General features: G+C 39.4%; 3 protein-coding genes and 2 non-coding genes across 7 annotated transcripts in view; 2 read left to right on the forward strand and 3 right to left on the reverse strand.

The window, feature by feature from the left end:
• The first annotated feature begins 2,570 nt into the window (after positions 1 to 2,570).
• Positions 2,571 to 9,000, forward strand: LOC126925048 (arginine/serine-rich protein PNISR-like). The gene is made up of 11 exons (XM_050740209.1): positions 2,571 to 3,120; positions 3,227 to 3,415; positions 3,707 to 3,963; positions 4,289 to 4,460; positions 4,713 to 4,894; positions 5,002 to 5,232; positions 5,307 to 5,409; positions 6,380 to 6,451; positions 6,722 to 6,816; positions 6,901 to 7,057; positions 7,132 to 9,000. The coding sequence occupies exons 1-11, from the start codon at positions 3,033 to 3,035 to the stop codon at positions 7,911 to 7,913; spliced, it is 2,328 nt and encodes a 775-aa protein (XP_050596166.1). The 5' UTR covers positions 2,571 to 3,032; the 3' UTR covers positions 7,914 to 9,000.
• Positions 9,001 to 9,059: 59 nt separating this feature from the next.
• The window catches only part of LOC126925042 (aryl hydrocarbon receptor protein 1), a 159,929-nt gene continuing 149,767 nt past the window's right edge, over positions 9,060 to 19,221 (reverse strand). The window contains exons 4-10 of one of the 3 annotated variants that reach the window (XM_050740191.1): positions 18,314 to 18,523; positions 16,452 to 16,746; positions 16,188 to 16,329; positions 15,646 to 16,113; positions 14,573 to 15,565; positions 13,408 to 13,685; positions 9,060 to 13,048 (exon numbers count right to left, since the gene is read on the reverse strand). In XM_050740191.1, the coding sequence (XP_050596148.1) occupies positions 13,472 to 13,685; positions 14,573 to 15,565; positions 15,646 to 16,113; positions 16,188 to 16,329; positions 16,452 to 16,746; positions 18,314 to 18,523 (2,322 nt within the window). In that variant the 3' untranslated portion in view covers positions 9,060 to 13,048; positions 13,408 to 13,471. The remainder of the gene's footprint in view (positions 13,049 to 13,407; positions 13,686 to 14,572; positions 15,566 to 15,645; positions 16,114 to 16,187; positions 16,330 to 16,451; positions 16,747 to 18,313; positions 18,524 to 19,221) is intronic. The other 2 variants (XM_050740189.1, XM_050740188.1) reach the window with 2 other exon arrangements.
• On the forward strand, positions 18,740 to 18,811 carry Trnam-cau (transfer RNA methionine (anticodon CAU)). Its single transcript has one exon. It is a non-coding gene; the product is annotated as a tRNA-Met (tRNA).
• LOC126925044 (venom dipeptidyl peptidase 4) overlaps positions 18,911 to 19,221 on the reverse strand; it is a 512,928-nt gene continuing 512,617 nt past the window's right edge. The window contains exon 15 of the mRNA XM_050740197.1: positions 18,911 to 18,967. Coding sequence (XP_050596154.1) covers positions 18,926 to 18,967 — 42 coding nt within the window. The 3' untranslated portion in view covers positions 18,911 to 18,925. The remainder of the gene's footprint in view (positions 18,968 to 19,221) is intronic.
• Positions 19,038 to 19,109, reverse strand: Trnam-cau (transfer RNA methionine (anticodon CAU)). The gene has a single exon. It is a non-coding gene; the product is annotated as a tRNA-Met (tRNA).

Here is a 19,221-nt window from a genome sequence, read left to right on the forward strand (position 1 = left end):
AGCGACGCTTTACGACCACACGAAACGTAGAGATTGATATTTCATGGATGCAACGTGTTGCATAAAACATGCTAATTGCCACTCAACTGTCATTTCAAGACGTTTTACCATGATTTATTTTATCGTTCTGCTTAAACGACAATAACGTACGAATTCAGGATGTCTGCCTCTTAAAATTACATTTTCCTCCGCAGATGAAAATAATAATCAATGTCAATTCTCGTTCACGACTGAAGCTTTATCGAGTTCGTGTTGGCACATTCGTGTCATAATGATCAATATCAGACTTTTACGAGTATCGGGGAAGTCGCAAAACACCTACGTGATAGATATATGCATACATCATTATGAGGCGTAATAAAGTTCACGATATAACCCGTGCGAGGAATCCAGCTGGTTCTGTGAACTTTAAAACGCATCCTTTGGCACACGTGCGAAAATGTCGATACGAGTTGTCTATTCCTAGGTCGTGAAAGTAACCAGATCGATAACGTGTACTCTAAGGCTGTCGAATTTGCAAACGTCCTTCTTCAGGGCTTCGTGTACGTACGACTCACTCGTCGGTGTGTACGTGTATCTCTCTTCGATGATTTCCGGTGCGTATGGTATTTCTTCACGATGCCAAATCGGGCGAGTGAATTATGCATACTGCCTAGTAGGCGAGTTTCATCGTTTCCTTGACATCCTTAGCCGGTTAAGGATTTGCTCAGGTGTCCAACGATGAATTCAACTGAATGAAACACACCGTTCCTCCAGAGAGTCCGCGGGAATCGATAAAACGTTTAACCTAAATTTATTCTACTTGCTATCCAAGCTGATTTTTCAACACCGATTCCGTTGTGCTCTATCTTTTTCATAGATAAACTCTTTTGTGATGCTTCGAGTGTGCCGTGACTTCGGTAGATTGAATATGAAAAGCTATCTTCAACGTTGACTGATCGTGTTTGGAGATCTACGAATTCCAATTTTGGATCTAGCACGCTCGAATTGGTGTCGATAAGGAAATTTTTCTACGCTGCTTTTAAGCACGAGGACGCATTAAAAGAGAGAAGGGCACGAATTAGCGGCATTGTGCCCAGTTGTCTGAATGGCAGCGCACGAATGTGAAACCGGCGCAATTCAACCGGCATCTTTATTAAATCAACAACCTGCTTTAGAAATCCGTTGCATTTCACGGAATAGAGTTAAATTCAAATCGTGATATTCAGTCTGGCTGCCATTGCGTGGAAAAATATTAATTGGCACGCGTCGGGAATGTTTTCTAATTAAGGACGTAATTGTAGTAAGCAATATGTATAGGCAGAGTACTTACAGAACAATGATCGTTAGAGTCCAGTCTCCTGGAAACTGCGATTCCTCCGGTGTGCACCAATCGACGAAGTACTTGATTCGGTTTCGCCTCGAATGATGAAAGGAACTCGGGAAATTGATATCGTTGAAATCTGAATAACAGAATATTTCATGTAATTTTTTGTATGTATCGCGTAGTAAAAATAAATAACAATTAACAACGTACTACATTTCGTTTGATTAGTGGTTTAGTAATAACATAAATATCTCATAGAAAAATTACACTGCTTTTTTCTTCTGTAGTTTATTTAAGTAACTAACATGGAATAGTTTTCATTAAGTAATTATAAAGTAAGAAGAAACGATTATACTAATGGTTCTGCTTTTACTACAACTCTCGATGCGTACACGAAAGCTAAATTGTCCTGAATGCCCGTGAAGCTACAGTGTTGTTGAGAAGACTAGCCGGCCGCGTGGCACAACACCTGACACAGGGTGGTACATTCATCCCCACTAACCGAATCCGTTAATTCACCCCGCGACCCTCTGCAACACAATTGAACCCCAAATTAGACTTTCGCCATTTTAATTCGTCACATTCGTTTGAATAATTAAGCGATATATTTATAGGGAGATTGGAGAAACACAATCAACGAAACTTAGAACGAAAGGTGGACAAAATTTACAACAGATACTTCTCTATACGTACCATAAAAGATAATTTAACTATTAATGACAAAAACAATAAAACTTGCTTATTTGTCTTTTTTGTGAAGTCTAGAAATAGAACGATTGTTATTTCTTTCTTGTTTTGCTCTTCAATTTGGGACGAACGTATCGAATTATAGCATGTCTTCACATTCCACTGAACACATAATCAGTATTTCGACACTAGATATTGTAAAATCTCTTCAAATTCCGTGGGATAATGTTTGAATTGTCGGAAGATAAGAAAATACAATGGCGGAAGGTTTTGGCGCAAAGTGCAAAGAGCGCAATAACATTTGAACAACTTTCATGTTCTTATATGTGATGCTATTGCATTTGATCGTCAAATACGGATATGGTAGGTTATAAGTTCCCAAATGACTTGTACGATGAAATAATGTTATATAAATTGTAAAAAATTATAATTACCTCAATTATTGATAAATGAGTTAGAAGATTTCACGGAACAGCGATGATCGTTCACCTACTAGTATATTCTGTTACTCCTGTTTTCATGTGGCGATAATGTTACAGGTGGCGCCACGTTCGCTTTCATTAATGGGAACTAACCTTTAGGTAAGTTGTGACACCTCGCGGCCACCGTTAGTGGAGATGTAATACTTTCCGGTAATGTAGTTTGGAAGTTTTCTAAGATATTAGGTGAAAAAAAGCAAATAGAAAATGTAAAATTGTATTAGTTTAACCCAAATTGGTTAGGCTAATCTATGTTTCAGATCGCTGCTTCGAGCGCGATAAACTTTCGCGAATCGTGTATGTAATCGTCGTGTATATTAGATATAGTAACATATATTGCAATAGGGCGCCTCGAAGTGTATTAAAACATTGATCGGTGCAGTGAAAGTGATAAAAAGTAACGGAATTCAACGTTTTCCTGTCATGTAGCCAATTTATTGTACTCAGTAGTCTTTTAAGTTCTTATTGCTAACCAATGCTTGCGCTATACACTTACAAGGTTAAAGTGCGTTGATTCGTAGTTGTTGTTTTCCTCCGGGGAGCATTAGTAGATAAAAGAAATGAGTGGAGATATGTTTGAGGGAAAGGATTACCCAACCCAATGGGCATTAAATCCTTCCGCTTACCAAAATATGAGTAACGATCAAGGTAAATAGCATAAGAAGTATTTCAGTATCCAGTATATATATGATTCATTTCTTGCCATGATTCTACATTGTTTAATTGTCATGCAAAACTCTTCATCGCCATTCAGTTGATTGGGCAGCGTTAGCTCAGCAATGGATCAAAATGAAAGAGACTGTAGTACCACCAGCACCACCTCCGCCTACTATTAATCCTATATGTCCTGGTACTGACGGTAGTGGAGAAGCTCCAATGGATATGGATACGAAAGAAGATGATGTACCGCCAGCACCACCTGCACCAACAATTAGTGGATCGGGTAATAATAAGAATTGGACTAATAGAATATCCTACCTAAGTTTAGGTTTTTATATATAGTACAATTGTATCTAATGTGTTAAAAGTGGTTACCAGTTCATAATTGATTATATCTTAAAATAGTTTAATTGTTATTTAAAAGACTATTGTTATAAAAGATGTTAATTTACTACAAAAGCTATTTTGTACAAATGATTTTGATCCCATAGTTTATTTACAACCACTACATTTATTATACGATATTCTAAGTTATTTGCAATGTTTCCTTATAATATATATTGTTTCATGCCAGCTGAAGCTTGGAATCAGTGGACTCAGTGGGGCCATTGGAATACCTCAGGTTCTGGTGCAGGTACTTGGGAATGGACTGGTGTACCTCCCCCCGGTGTTTCTATAGGGTCTGATGGAAAACCTATGGGAATTCCAACAGTGCCTGTTATTCCACCTGCTCCAACTATATCTACAACATCAGAATTTAGTGTGCCACCACCAGCAACACCATCGTTGTATTCTTATAATTCAGTACCTCCAACACAACCTTATAGTCAGGTTAAAATTGTACTTCTAATATAATATAGGACTCCAAAGATTCCCACACTCCCCTTCTTATTTAAGCCTAGCAATACAGAACTATGTATGAAATTGTATTATTACTTTTTTAAACACTTGTATTGTAAAGTTGAAAAGAGAAAATACTACTTGATATATTGTAGTTTGAATTATGTTCTCAGTTTGACATCTGTTTACTTTTCCCAACTGATAAGATTTCAAGTATTGTGTGATAAGGAAGTTTATTTAATTATCAATGATACATATTCTATAGTTGAAAATAGACTAGATCTGAAATTACAGATAATAAGTGTTTTATATTTAGGTAAATAGTTATTGGTCTGGAGAGCCACCTACTACGATACCTCCTCAGCCACCTCCTTTCATGAAAGGTGTCAGACATGCAAATAGGGGATCACATATGAGGCCCATGGATACAGTGAGGTGTCGTGAAGATAGGGAAAAAACACCTGAGGAGGATACAACAACAACCATAGGCAAGTTTAAAAAATGTAGTTGTTGGAATGTGTATGGTGAAACATATTAATAATTTGAACGATATTTTAATATAATAATATTATAATTGTCATTAATTACAAAGATATGCAACAAAGTGCAGTATTAACGTAATCACAATACCTTAGCTAACTAGCTGTGTTAATAAATTCTCATGTGTAGTCATGAAATAACACTCGTGATAACATTGTGCGTGGTACCTTGGTAAAACGATGGAGATATTTTTACTATAGACGCGGCAAAACGTAGACAATTGCCAGCATGGATTAGGGAAGGTTTAGAAAAAATGGAAAAAGAGAAACAGAAAGCTGTTGAGAGAGAAAGGCAAGAGATACTAAGGAAACAAGAATTAGAAGCCCGAAAGCAAGCCGAGGACGAGGCTAGGGCTGTACTGAATCCTTCTAAAAGTAAATTTGTACGTGTCCCAATAAATGCATTAATTGCGTGCCTTGCAAATAAAGCTGAATATACTCAAGAAATATTTATTATTTTGTAATTTCTCTTTGCTCATTTGAAATATAGGACTCTGATTCCGAAAAGGAAACAGAACAAGAAGATGAGGGAATACGTAATCAACAGGCGACTGAAAAGAATTTCGAACGTACCCCAGACATACTTCTTCGCCCACGGAAATCACGATTTCGAGATGCAGACTCTCCAGATGCGCATACGCATACAGATAGAAGTCCAACCACATCTAACGCGACTATAACCACTCCGAAACGAACGAGAGAGGAGATACTGCAGGATGTGGTGAATATTGTCTCTATCGAATTCATTGATAATTGCAGTTTAGTTCGATATATTATATATTTCGTTCGGTATAGATGTTAAAGGTACGGAGATCGCTGACGGAAATTCTTCTGGAGGTAACGAACGAAGAAATCGGTTCTATATGCAGAGAGGTTTGGAGCCGCACACGTGCCAAAGGTACCCCAGATACACACGATACAACTAACAAATTGATATACTCGTATTTCATACTTTCGCTCACCAGTGCACAGAATCTGATTCATATGAGTCTCGTGCAGTGTTGCGGTGAATTTTATTTGCCCATTTGTGTAATATAAGCTTTTAAACATTAAACAGAGATTGTTCAATTCATAGAGTTAATTATTCGATGATTTCAGGATATCCTACTTTATTTTTTCCAGGATTTTGTATACACGTACCATAAGTGATATTTCTATCTTTTTTTTCTTTAAATAGCATTATAAAATACTACGTTACCCAATTTTTAATAACTGAATTCTCGATTTCGATAGAATTAGTTCGATAATTGTTTATTATCGAATCGTTCTTTATTATTTATTGAAAAGACTGTATTAAATTTAAAGAATAAATTGTTCGAGAAAAAAGAGAAGTGGTGAAAAATTATATGATAGGATTCGATATATAATTACTATATGCGAAAAAGAAACGCGTATAAAGGGCAAATATTATTTTAACAAATTTTCATTCTATCTTTTGATCAATCAGATCTCGTTCGAAGACGCGCTTATTACTAAGAATATAAAAGAGTTACATATAATTAATTTTACTTTCCCGTTTTTTGGGGATCTATTTATCTTTTATTTGCTTTTTATATCTTAGCTATCAATATAGTGTAATATTTTTTATACGGCTTTATCCGTATCTCTTTTTATTGACATCTTGCTCTACCTTATGGCTCTGCACGTAAACTGATTGTTGATATATTCCTCTACTAATGTTCATTCTAATAAAGCAGTTTCAGTTTCGTATATCTAAACGGATTGCTATTAAAGATTTCTTAAGGTATATGAGGATTGAAGGCAGGATCGACTCTCCTTGTGATATCGGTGATCAGTACCATTTAATTTTGGGGGGTATCCTGATGATAGCACTTAGCCATTGGTACTAAATGCGTGTGTATTGTAAGTCCCTGCAGGAGAGACCCCCGTCGCATCCCTCAACAACATGGCCCCTCTTGCTCAGATCACTCGTAAGCTTGGTAAGTCGCTACGCCTTTACAATCTTCAACGCACGGTCATCCTAGGAACCGGTCGTGTACACGAAGTCATTTATAAAAAATGCGTTCGTGCATTGTACCACTCTCTCTGTAGCCATGCTCGCTTATAAGTTCTCGTGAAACGAAGATGTCTTTCAGGACATTTTTCGATCGTAGCGGCAGCATATTTAGTGGTTGAGAGTATGTCTTTATTTTGACAAGAACGCACAATAATATGACGAACAAGGATAATAAACTGTTTGTTTCGTATAGGTCTGGGCATCTATGGCGACAGCAACAGCGAGTCTGAGGAGGAGCAGAACGAACACGTCCAGGCTCAAAACAATGATAGCGACGACGAGCTTATAGTAAGAGTGGTTTTGTTCATTACAGTAGATGGAAGTTTAAAGATGGGAAGAAGTATGAAAGCTGTTATTCGTTTTTGTTCACAGGAAACGGTGAAACGGCGGCAACAAGCGTTCAAAAAGACGGAGGAGGAAATCGAGGCGCGTCTGGCGGAGGAGGATGAGAAGGAAGAGCAACGTTACGAGGAGCAGTATAATAAACAACAGGAAAATCATACTGGTAATACAAGCTGCAAAGATTCAGGTATGTTTCGAAATATAATAAAACTAAGTCGTCATTACATCATTAAGCGTAACTCCGTAACATCACTACTTTAGTTGATGAAAAAGAAACGATAAATAATCAAAGAGAAGCGTCTGAAACTTTGTCGAGCGGCGGACAAAGTCCACAGCAACAAATAGTGCCGCCTGATATGGCAAAGACCAATACTCCATCAGGGTCAGCCGATTCCGAATCTAGCAGTTCAGAGTCTACGAGCTCTGACTCGAGTCGTAACTCGTTGAAGAAGAAAAGATCGAGCAAAGTTCGTGATCGTGAATACCGAAAAAGGAAATCAAAAAGTAGAAGTAAATCGAGAGGCAGAAAGTCTCGATCTCGTTCTTCCGAGCGTGGCCACAAACGCAAATCCAGGTCTAGATCGATAAAGTCTCGTAAAGAATATCGTTCAAGGTCTTCGAGCAATTATAGGTCCAGCAAGAAGCACAGATCAAGATCGAGAAATCGTAAACGGCGTAGATCTCGCTCGAGAAGCTGTCGTAGATCTAGATCCAGCTCGGCCACCAGGAAATGGTCGCGATCACGTTCCAGGGGAAAAAGGAAATCACGTTCTCATTCGAGAGGTAGAAGAAGAAGTCGGTCCTATTCTACAAGACGCAGTAAATCCCGTACCAGGGATAAGAAGAGATCAAGATCACGATCCAGGGCTAGAGACAGATCTCGAACGCGTTCGAAGGAACGAAAACGCTCGCAATCTTACGTTTCTAGGAGCAAGAGAAGGACACGATCTAGATCTAGGGATCATAGAAAATCACGATCGAGATCAAGGCAGTCGAATCATCGGGACGGTAAGAAATCGTCGTCTCATCGGTACAGGAATTGAACCTGACCAACTTCTAGCCAAGGTTGTATATACATATTCATAATTAAGTAACTTTTTGAGATATTCGAACGGAATTAAAAAGAGGAATGAAACAAACAGGAAAGGAAATAATGATAATGAAAGGAAAAAGAAAGACAAAGCTTTCGTGGTCCATAGATAACACAAATATTATCGAAAGTAAAGGTTTTCATTGTGATTGTCCATTTGAAATTTCCTACATGCGCGCGCTACTAGTGATGTCGGATATCGATTAGGTCACTTCTTCCCAATTTTATTAGGTTCATTCGAATAACATATTATCACTAACTATATAGTGCATATGAGTATAGTAGTATCCGAACAGTTTGTAATTGTTTCGATCTATCAGTCTTCTAACTGTAGCGTTACTTCTGCATAAAAACGAATTAATCTTTCTTTTTTTCATAGAATATATTTCTAAAGAACTCATTTCCACGGAATATAATCAGACACATGTACCTACGTCAGCGAACTTGTTTCGTTCACAATTCCGATACTATTATTTTGTAACGATGTATCCATTTTATACAAACAAATATTAGCCTGCATTTCGAATCAATCGCATAGAATAGCACCAACTTCTGTCTCAGCTATATCGGACGTTGAGTATATCTCACAAATAAATAATGAATCACTATTACTTCTCTCATACAAGCTTGATTGCGTCATATTGCTAAAAGCAATAAAATGAAACTAATCAGGTACAAATGAATTTTAGTCGCTACATTTGAGAATCGGTACATTTACATTTGGTTTTTTGTTGCTGTCTTGAAAATTCGTAAGTCTGTCTTTTATGTATTGAGTGATATTCGCCAAGATAAATGTCGGTGACAAATGTCAATAAAACTCGAATAAACTTGGCGCGTTATTAATACGTATCGCGGATATACGCAGATTTGTCTATTGGATCAATTACATGTATTAACACACATTCGACATACATTACGTTTTAGTGTATTGTAAGTATGGGCCTTACATACATATTGCTATGATAAGTGTAATGAGTCATTTTTAATTGAAATAAATAAAAAAGAAAGAAAAGAAAGAAAATGATGAAGTATACCTAAAACATGATGGAGTAAAATATTTTCACCTACAATCAAATTTTCAGTTTTCTTTATTACTTTTGGTCTTTCTTCCACTGTAGTATAGATGAGAGAAGATAGAACGTCCGTTCTATTGCATTATTATAATTTATTTCATATAAACATTTGATACAGTTTTAAAATTTCATTTCGTAGAGCTTAGCATTTAGTAGTTTAGTGTTAATAAGTAATTAGGTTCTATAGAATATATCGGAGATAAATTAGATGGAGTGATCGAGGAGAGTCAAAGTTTGGTTTGGCATGATTATCGTGTTCACTTTGATACATTCGGATATATAAAAGAACATCTGCAGAACAGGATGCAACACGTTTTCTTAGCCAGAGAACGAGGCGATGTATTCCGAAAGAAAAACGGGCTTCTCGTTTATTTTTTATCTTTTTCTTTTTTCTCATTTTTCTCATCCGCTTAAGCCCAAGGATAGTCGAGTTAATTTTACAAATAGTGAGATACAGGTATCTGCAAAGTGTAAATTTTGTCTTTTTCATTGAGCAACAACGTCGTTTAATCGAGATATCGTGATAAATTTCAGAGTATCAGAATTTCTTAAAAATTGATATGTAACGATATCTTGTTGTATAAGGATTCTTCTCTTTGTCGAGTAATAATTTTAGTATGTTTTAGTATGTAGAGATTTTTGAAAAAGAGGGGATCAACTATCAAGTTCGTGTATCTATCTTACATTTATTCAATTCTTCTCGATATCCGTAATAGTATAGTATCCTCTTATTTATTTTTTTACATCGTAAGAAATCAACAGAGATTGGTCTCACTGATCTGATAGTCCTCTCGATCGAAATAGGCACTCGGTGATATGTTGTTTTATTGATCGCCATCGAACGCTCTTTATATTCGATCTAAAATAGAGAACGCGCGATGATAAACAAATTTTCCACTTGTGTCATCCAACTCGATAGGGCCACGATTGAATTGCATGTTGTCTGCAGATACCGGTCACTATAAAATAAGGTACGTATTTTGATCTATGTGGATAACTATGGGGAGAATCGTCTATATCGACTAAAACTTATCTATATTCGTTAGAAGATACCTTAATTTAAATATACAGTAAATATACATGTATGCTTAAACTGTCAGAATATTCTCACCACTGTGATCAAATAAGAAGGGGGCGGCCAGGCGTCAACCCTCAAATCGTAAGAACATTATTTAATAATTATTTGGAATTTTACAATAGATATTGGCCGCAAAATTTTTTGCAGTCTTTAGAGAAACATATATAAATACGAGAAATCTTTTCTACTCGTCTATCGAGTCTGTAATAAAAATATTGTTACGATGGTTGACACTATTGAGAAAATTGGATCTGAAACGTTTTTACCTTGATTTGAAGATTGACGAATGATTTCGGGATTGTTAACGCGGGTTTATGTATAGATACATGTGTACAGTGGAGAGGTAATTCGTTTACCAAGCAAGATTGTCGGCAGGGGTTGCTTCGCTGGTGAGAACATTGTCACAGTTTAAGCATAGTAGATATATCATTAATTCGCTTTATGTGTGGACTAGACTCAATTACTTATAATAGTAGATCTTCATACGATATTGCAAAGAAACGTAGTTTCAAGCTGTTACGATCGAAGATGTGAATTTACAGTATGGGTTCTCGAGACTCGTTACTGACGTCTTCCATTCTTTACCCAATGAAATTCTCTTTATACCCGTTTTGAAACCACGAGAGAAAGATATATAGAAATTGATATGTCTAGTTGCTTTTTTATTGTCGATGTTTCTTTCATCATTTGCCCGCAAACACATTTTGGTAAATTCGTATCCTCTTTTCTTAGTTGCCAATGGATTTAAAAAATTGTAAATAATCTACTGTTCCAAGAACGACGTCAGTAACAAGTCTACGAGCGTCGCCAGATTCGCCTTATGTCGCAAAGCCGAACAGCGGATTGGATGTTTACAAAGAATCATAGCAAAATAGTTTCGTATATTGTATAACACTACAACGATATGAAGTAGGGTAAAGTTACAGAATAATCGTAGTTTGTAAGTTTCAAAAGGATGCATGGATCGGAAGGAAAAAAGAGGATTTCGTCGGTAGCCGTAAAAATCGTTAAGCTATCCGTAAAATTTAAACGTTGTTCCTACCAGCAAATAATACAATATATATATCTTTATGTATACATATATATCTCTTTGTATATATATATATATCAAGATTGCAATAGAAAGAGAAGGATTGTGACACGCTCCCTTCGCCTTTCCTTTCGTTCTGATATGTATGCGCAAAATAAAATCACGTTTTTCTCTTTTCTACCTCTTATTTCGGCCTGGAGATTCGAAGCATTGAGAAATTCACTCTGGTCTCCTCTTCGAAACGCGGACAGTTCGATGCCACGGGAAGTCGATCGAGACTTCCGGTACCCTTCCCCCAATAATTTCACCTCCGTTCCTTTCCTTTAATTTCACGCAGTCTTCTCGTTTCCCGAGCATGGACATTACGTTCGCGAAATGAGAGTATACGTCTAAAATTATGGAAGGCTCGCCTAGCTTCGCTAGACGTCGATTTACGCGCGTGTACATAAATAGCCGTATAAATTAATTAAGTACAAAAATTACAAACTTATTAACAAAACATTGGCAAGACTGAGGTTGTTCAGCCGAATCGAGAGTTTCCCCCTTTTCTTCCCTTAATTTTGGTCTTGGCCCGTTCAATGGAATACGCAACCACATCTTGTCATTCTTTAATAGGAAAACGCAAACAGTGTGATCCAGGAATCGAATTACTTCGAGTTGTTTCTTTGCTTTAAATAAACTAACGATATGATAAAATGATAATGTATAAATGTAGAGGGGGATGTTTGCAGCTAATGTATTGCCACGGATAATACGTATTATATACTTTGGTCCATCCATAATAGGATTTGGAGTATGAGATGGAATGTTTCACGATGGTATTGTAATTCGATTCCTCGTATAAGTGCGGCAGACATTGAACGTTTGTCTAATTCCCTTCAATTTTTCCTCGTTTTCAGTTACGCGTACACGAATCTTAAATATCTTTTAGAAGAATACCGCACTTTAAGTTACCTAACACATATCACAGAATCATGTGTACTCCATTAAAAAATGATTACACGCACAAAAACGCAATGACACGATTAACCCCTTACGAGAACACTTCGCGATCCAATACCGATAATATCTGATACCCGATGTCGCGAAGGATCAACAAAGAAAGAAAGAATAAAAGAACGATAGTACGTACAGAACGATCACACAATATACGCAGGCCTAATTTAAAACTAAACTCCGTATGTGTTGCGTTTCTCATAGCTCGATCGAGGCAATTAATTTTGTGCTCCTCGACGGAATTCTATATTGCTCTTTTTCCTGTTCAAAGGATGAAGGGTGGAAGTGTGGTTATCGCGTCCCTTTAGCAAGAACCATTCAAATATTCGCCTGAGAAGATTTTCATGGAAGGCAGAGATCTTCTGCGTGTCACGCTTATTTTTTTTATAATTACAAGGAATAGAAGAAACTTACAAAAATTGTTGCCATTGGGATCAAAGGGGCACGCTAGCCACACTCCAAGTGAATTGATTACAAATTCGAACATTGTCGATATGTTAATTACAAACGTATCTTTAAATTACAATCTTCCGGCTCGCAAGAAAATTGCTATCTTCTCCTATCGCGCAAACGTAGTACGAGTAGTAAACGTCGATTTTCAGCCGAATACAGCCAACGAGGATCTCCGTAATCATACCCTTTCACGTGGTTTCACAATTCCACGAGCGGGAGACTCGAAACTCTGCACGACCCCCGGAGAACTCTCGCGAAAACTTAACAATACGGTCGAACGAACGTAATCAGGCGTACATGCACATACGTCGTAGCAACGTCGGGCATTAACTGTAAATAAGTGTGTTATGTTACAGCATTATACGGCAACACTCTTAACAACTTCAACCGGTATTATCTGTATGGTACAGTCACGCGTTTTGCGATTCGCCTCGGTGAAACTATCTCCTGGGAGATACCTGTGAACAGTCGAGACGATGGCATTTGAGAAACATTTTTACATAGAATCATCAGATTAAATATTATGAAATGTAATAATTACTATACTCTAAACGTTTGTGTATGTTTTATAGAGATATATAGAAATATATAGAATACGTATGATGTACAAGAATACACAAAATATCGAGATGTTGGAAATATAGCATCATTAACTTTTCTTCTTTTTTTCTTTAACCCTGACAACATTCACGAATTCTTTATATTTCGATTCGTAGAAGTAAATCAAAATCTGATATTGATCAGTTTGATAATTATCACACAACTTGATCGCCTTGATCAACTTGAAATTACCTTCGTCAATTGACTCTGAAATTACCTTGATCACTGAAACGGAGCGATGCTGAGGTCACGAAGAGACTATTGGTTGAGCAGGGTGTTAGTCACCTCAGAGATGGACAACAAAGGACTCCCGGCGTCCGGTTTGGAATCTGAGGGACAGTTGGGCCCATTCCCGCCGCTGATGATGCCACCGCGTGTTGGTGCTGAGGGTGGTGGTGCGGTGGATGGTACAAGACGTTGCTGTTGCTGGTGTTGCTGTCCGGGCCGATGCCCATGCCGATTCCCGTCCCCGTTCCCACAGCTGACGGGGGTGTGCTGCAACCGAAAGTATGTTTCCCCGTTATTTGCAACCCTTTTCGCTCCCTCATTTATCTCTCTTCTTATTATATACTTCGTTAACTTAATAGTCCTTCATAATTCATTTGATAAAACTTTCCTTTTAATTCTCAACGATTTAGACGTGAGCGTAATTTCTTTCTCCTAAGTGCAGTGAGTAAAATCAAATTATACGGAAAACAAATGTTCGAGTTCGAAATAAACGTTCCGAGAAATGAATTAACGTGGACATGCAGAGTATGATTAAATCTATAGTGGTACGCTTGAGAGAAGTTTTGTGCATTACTTGTTACGTGCATGCCCAGCAGTCAAATATCAAAGGTATCGAAAGTAGCTATATTGCTTCTCGCGTGACTATTTTTACCCTATCACACCAAATAAATAAATTTTCCTCAAAATCTAGGAACTATTTTTATTTAACCCCTCGAGGATGACTTATAGTAAAATCAAATCGATCGAACATTCCCGGTTCATCGAAACAAAATCATTCTACAAAATAAATTCTACATCTACCCCACTTCGGCTATCCTGGAGGGATTAACTACGACCTGAGAGCCATTCGAATACTTCAAAATCATTTCGACACGTCGGAAGAATTATAGTAGACAGAAGCGATATAGGGAGATCGTAAAATCGGCCAGTGGTTAAAGTTTACAACTTTCCATGATCGCAACAATTAATACCGAGGCAAGTGCGTACTTGCGTGTGAAATTGGTACGACCCTACCTGCGGTTAGACCAATTGGTGATCGTACTTAATGCCTTTGTCGAAAGTTGTAAATTTTAACCGCTGACCGATTTTGCGACCTCACTGTATCCCTTTCATCTAGTATACTTTAAAATCGGTGAGGCAGCAGTGACACTCACTGGGGCGCGTGCCTTGGTGGTGCGGGGTGGTGATGGTGGTAGGGATAGTACTGGTAGTGATGGTGGTGTTGCACTCCTTGCCATACCTCGGAGCCCGCTTCCCCGTGGCCATGGCCTGGATGCGAGTGCGCGTATCCGATAGTGCTGGCTGCTGCGGCCGCAGCTGCAGCCGCGGCTGCCGCTGCTGCTTGATACTGAGATGTGGTCACTGGGTACTGCTGATGCTGTTGTTGTTGTTGCTGCTGCTGCTGCTGTTGTTGTTGAGGCTGTTGTTGCTGTTGATGGTGTTGATGCTGTTGCTGTGGCTGCGCCTTGGTCCTCGGTGAACTGGGCGCGGTAGTCTGTTGCTCGCTTGGCGACGTCTGTCGCCATTTGCACTCGCCGTTCATGGAATTCATTTCCGCCAGAGACTTGAGCGGATCTCCAGCGTTAGCGTTAGTGGAATGTGTAGAGGAATGGGTGGAATGTGGCGTGGGTGGACTGTAGCTGCCGTTGTTTCTCGGTGGAGTACGAGCAGGGGGCGCTCCCCACATGAGAACAGTTTGTCGTGGCGCCTCATTTCCGTAAACTTCCGGTTTCACGTCCTCTATTTTCGGAGTGAGCACGCCGTTCGTAGGTCCGGTTACCGGGGAACTTCCAGCGGAATTGCTGGAGGAAGCTCCGCCTTCCAGGGAGTGCCTGCTACCAGCACGGACGATGTTAATGTCTGCCGTTGCAGTATGCATCGTCGATGCACTCGCAACAGGACTGGCTGCATACGGGGACCCGCTGACGCTGCTAGGATGTCTGGTTTCTACGTAGCTGTACTTAGGAGATTCGCCCAGTTGTTGGCAATACAGCTTTTCTTCCGCTTTACTCGTTAGTTGATGCGTCTCGTAAGTAGGTAGCGAGACGTCGATGAAACCGTTGTATGCTGTGCTGGTATGGTACTCTGGATAATAGGAGCCCAGAGGCCTGTATTGGAATAGGTTTTCCGTTGCTGCGGTAAGGTACCTGAGTTTGTAGACGAATATCGTTTATTCTCTGTCCTACGAACTTCTCGATTTGATATGTAAATGTTCGAAAAATCTCACCTATTGTCCAACGCAGTAGCTGGGTACAAAGTCTGGTGATAGTTGCCAGTGTGACCAATATACGTGGTCAACGAGGGATCCGTGCTTGCTGCGACCGCAGTAGGTGCGTAAGCAGTCGGGTACATCGTGTTCAGGTTGCTGTACGCTGCTGCAACTGCAGCCGCAGCGCTGGTATCAGCCGCGAGGTAATCCACGGATGCGACAGTGGGTGTGGCGGGTGGAGAAACGGACGATTGAGCGGTCAGTTTGGTACGTTTGTTTCGACAGGTGGACAGGAAGTCTCTCAGCTGGGTCTTGTACCGCCTGTTCACTCTCTGTGACGTCGGTTGACTGGGAAGTGTCGGCGTCATCACGGAACCTGTGAGGCTGTCGCTGTCCGAGAAGTAGCTATTGGTCAAGCCGGCGTCCAGATAGCTCACTTTGAAGTCCATTGTTCGTTTACCGAGAAGATCCCGGCCCTCCTCTTCCCTGAAAAATTACAAAGATAGAAGAATTTTAATAAAATTGAAAATGTTTGATCGGGTTTTCGAATCGAAACTTACATGAGTGGCCGATGCGTGCTGATGACAAAGTCGGGCTTCGAGTTCTTGTAAACTAGCCTGGAACTAGTCTGCAGCCACTGCCACCCGCCGTCTTTCTTCTGGAATCTGTACGCTATCATGCCCGATGCTCCAGTTTTCAATACTAAAAATTATCATCATAGAACACATAGTTGAATCTATAATATTACGTGTTATTTATCTAACTTAATATAATCTCTCGAAATAATACCGAGATATTAATATGTAACACGGAACGATGCTTACGTTCTTGATGAGCGCTCGCAACATACGCCAAATCATCGTAATGGACTAGATCATAGCCACCAAGGTTCGCGAGTTCCGCGTCCGAATATCCCAACAACATTTTTCCTCGTTGGTCCATAGAAACCAGCGCAAGGTCGAGCTTGTGCTTGCTTTTGAACATCACGTCCTTTTGCGGAACTTCGAGCAACGATGGTGGGCCGAACGGCGTGCACAGAGCAAACAAAGCCAGCGGCGGCTCTTCCGTTTTCCTGTTTTGGCCATGGAGTATCTTGACTCGTCCCCTGATGTCCAAACGCTGGAAAAAGAACAGATTCAACTGACGAGAAAACGAAACGAAAGAAAAGGCATGATTTTCTCGCAGATTTCGCGGAGTAGTCGACTAAAAAAGGTAGTTATCCATCGTCCATGAGGAGGAACGTAAATCAAAGCGTGGACAAAATCGAGTTTACCCTTTGGCGAGCCGCAGCACGACAAAACACTAATTACCTTACGCCAGACAGCTAGCAAATACAGAGGTATAACGCGGGACAAGTAGGGGGTCCTAAAGCTATAAAGAAGAACGAAAAGGAGGAGCTCGTAATCCGACCAGGTCATAGGACAGTCATGCAAAAAGATCACCGCCTTAACGTTTATGAAAATGAAACTGTAATCATAAAAGGTTTACGACGAAAAGGAAGTGTCCTAATCGACGTTCTTCTTTGCGGTACGATAAACGTTCTGCGTTTTTATCAAAATTCAGGTGAGATTATTCTCGACAGTTCAATTGACTAAACTATTCGTGTTAACCAATCGAAGACACTGGATTCGTCTAATATTCTTTTTATTTTATTTTTTATCCTCAATTTTACGATTTTACGAAATTCACAGAACTGAAATACTTATAATACGATAATCTTTAATGGGTTAAGACGTGAATTACACAAACTGATAATAGACGAACGTGGATGCGAACGAAGGGGAAGAGTTATAAATTGCAACGAAAATAACAAGCTCGTTGAAAATAACAACGAAAATATGAAAATGTGACGAGCTTGGGGCAACTTCTTCGAGACAAAGATCGCCGCAATTGCAGCCACCAGATGCCGGAAGAAAACACACGGTAATTACGGTTCAAGGGAGAGACTGACTCCCTCCTCCGCAATTAACTTTATTATCGTGAGTTGCAGGGCAGCTCGCGTTGGCAATTATGAAAATTTGATGTAAAAATCGGATCGATACCTCGCGACACAGCCTATCGTGTAACGCTCGTTCGAATCTATTCTCTTCTATCAGAAACGGGTTGAAACGAGAACGAGAACTTTATGATTTTTACCGGGATACCGGGACAAGATACCAGTACGGAAACTGTTCCTCCTCATGGGTCAACGGATCATCCTTGTTCGCGTGACTCTGTGTACGGAGGTTTCCATGAATGAACCAGAATTACGTTGCACATTCACTAAACGAACATGGAACTGTGACCAAGCATGCGAGATACGCACAGCTAAAGACTCGGTATCGATTCGACTGCTGGTAGAAACGTGCACTCCTGGGTTACGTGAATATCCAAACAATATTGGCAATGATGAGAGGTTTTAAGATCACAATCGCTTCTTTTCTTAGGTCTAAATTTACCTCGTATGATATTTATGTGATAATTATATGCGAATAGAGAGAACAAGGCCTTCACGACTAACCTTGACACAGCTTTGAAACAAGCTACAGACGATTTTGAAGTAACCTTGACATTATTTGGACAACGATTACTACTAAACCATTTTAATTTGAACTTGAAGCAATCTTAACGTTATCTTCAAGTAGGGAAACGCGTTTTATAGATTCTGTGAGAAGTAACATTCGAATTCACGTAGCCGTAAACTCACCAAAAAGCCGGAAGTGTTGTCCAGGAGACACCGGAAGCGGACGGTGAAGCTGCGCTCGAGAAGATGACTGTGCTGGGGTGAAAGGGCGTCGTGCAAGGGGAGACTCGCACTTTCGGCGGGCAGAAAAGAATTCCACATGAGCTGCCTTTGGAGTTCCTCTCTATCTTCACTGTGCACCAGCTCGTAAACGCTTTGATGGACGATGTCGGACTGAAACAAATAAAAAATGGGTAGTTAACGAATGAGTATCCCTCGGACATCGCCTAAAAGACAAATTTTTTAAATTGATCACAGAAACGTGTATGTACAATTATTCGTGGTAACGTAGGATATACGAAACGATAGATCAACGTTAGAGAAAGTAATTAAATGAGTAAAAATAGAAATTTGCAACACGCTGGGCTTTCGTAGAAAGCTCAACATCGAAGCAGAGTGGCGCAGTGGAAGCGTGCTGGGCCCATAACCCAGAGGTCCGTGGATCGAAACCACGCTCTGCTAAGGGGGTTGATTTCCCTCGAGAATTTTTTTTTTCAATCTTTTTATTAGAAATTGCTTGTAGCCAGTTTATTCAAAGTGTCTTTATAATTTTTCTTTTAATTCTAGGCGTGCTAACTAAATTTTAATGGTAAGAGTAGGCCGTAGAAGCGTGTAGGTCTCAGGGGAGTATGGTCGAGCAAAAAAAAAAAAAAAAAGGAAAAAGATTGAAGAAGAATCAATCAACCCTTAGCAGAGCGTGGTTTCGATCCACGGACCTCTGGGTTATGGGCCCAGCACGCTTCCACTGCGCCACTCTGCTTCATTGAGGGTTGTTTCTTAATAATTTTTCACGAGATTGGATGTTAAACAATTTAATTTTCATAAATTTAATTATGTAGCTTTATAACTCTATGTTTGAAAATTTACCATGG

Source organism: Bombus affinis, chromosome 15 (assembly GCF_024516045.1).
Source record: "Bombus affinis isolate iyBomAffi1 chromosome 15, iyBomAffi1.2, whole genome shotgun sequence".
Classification (NCBI taxonomy): Eukaryota; Metazoa; Arthropoda; class Insecta; order Hymenoptera; family Apidae; genus Bombus; species Bombus affinis.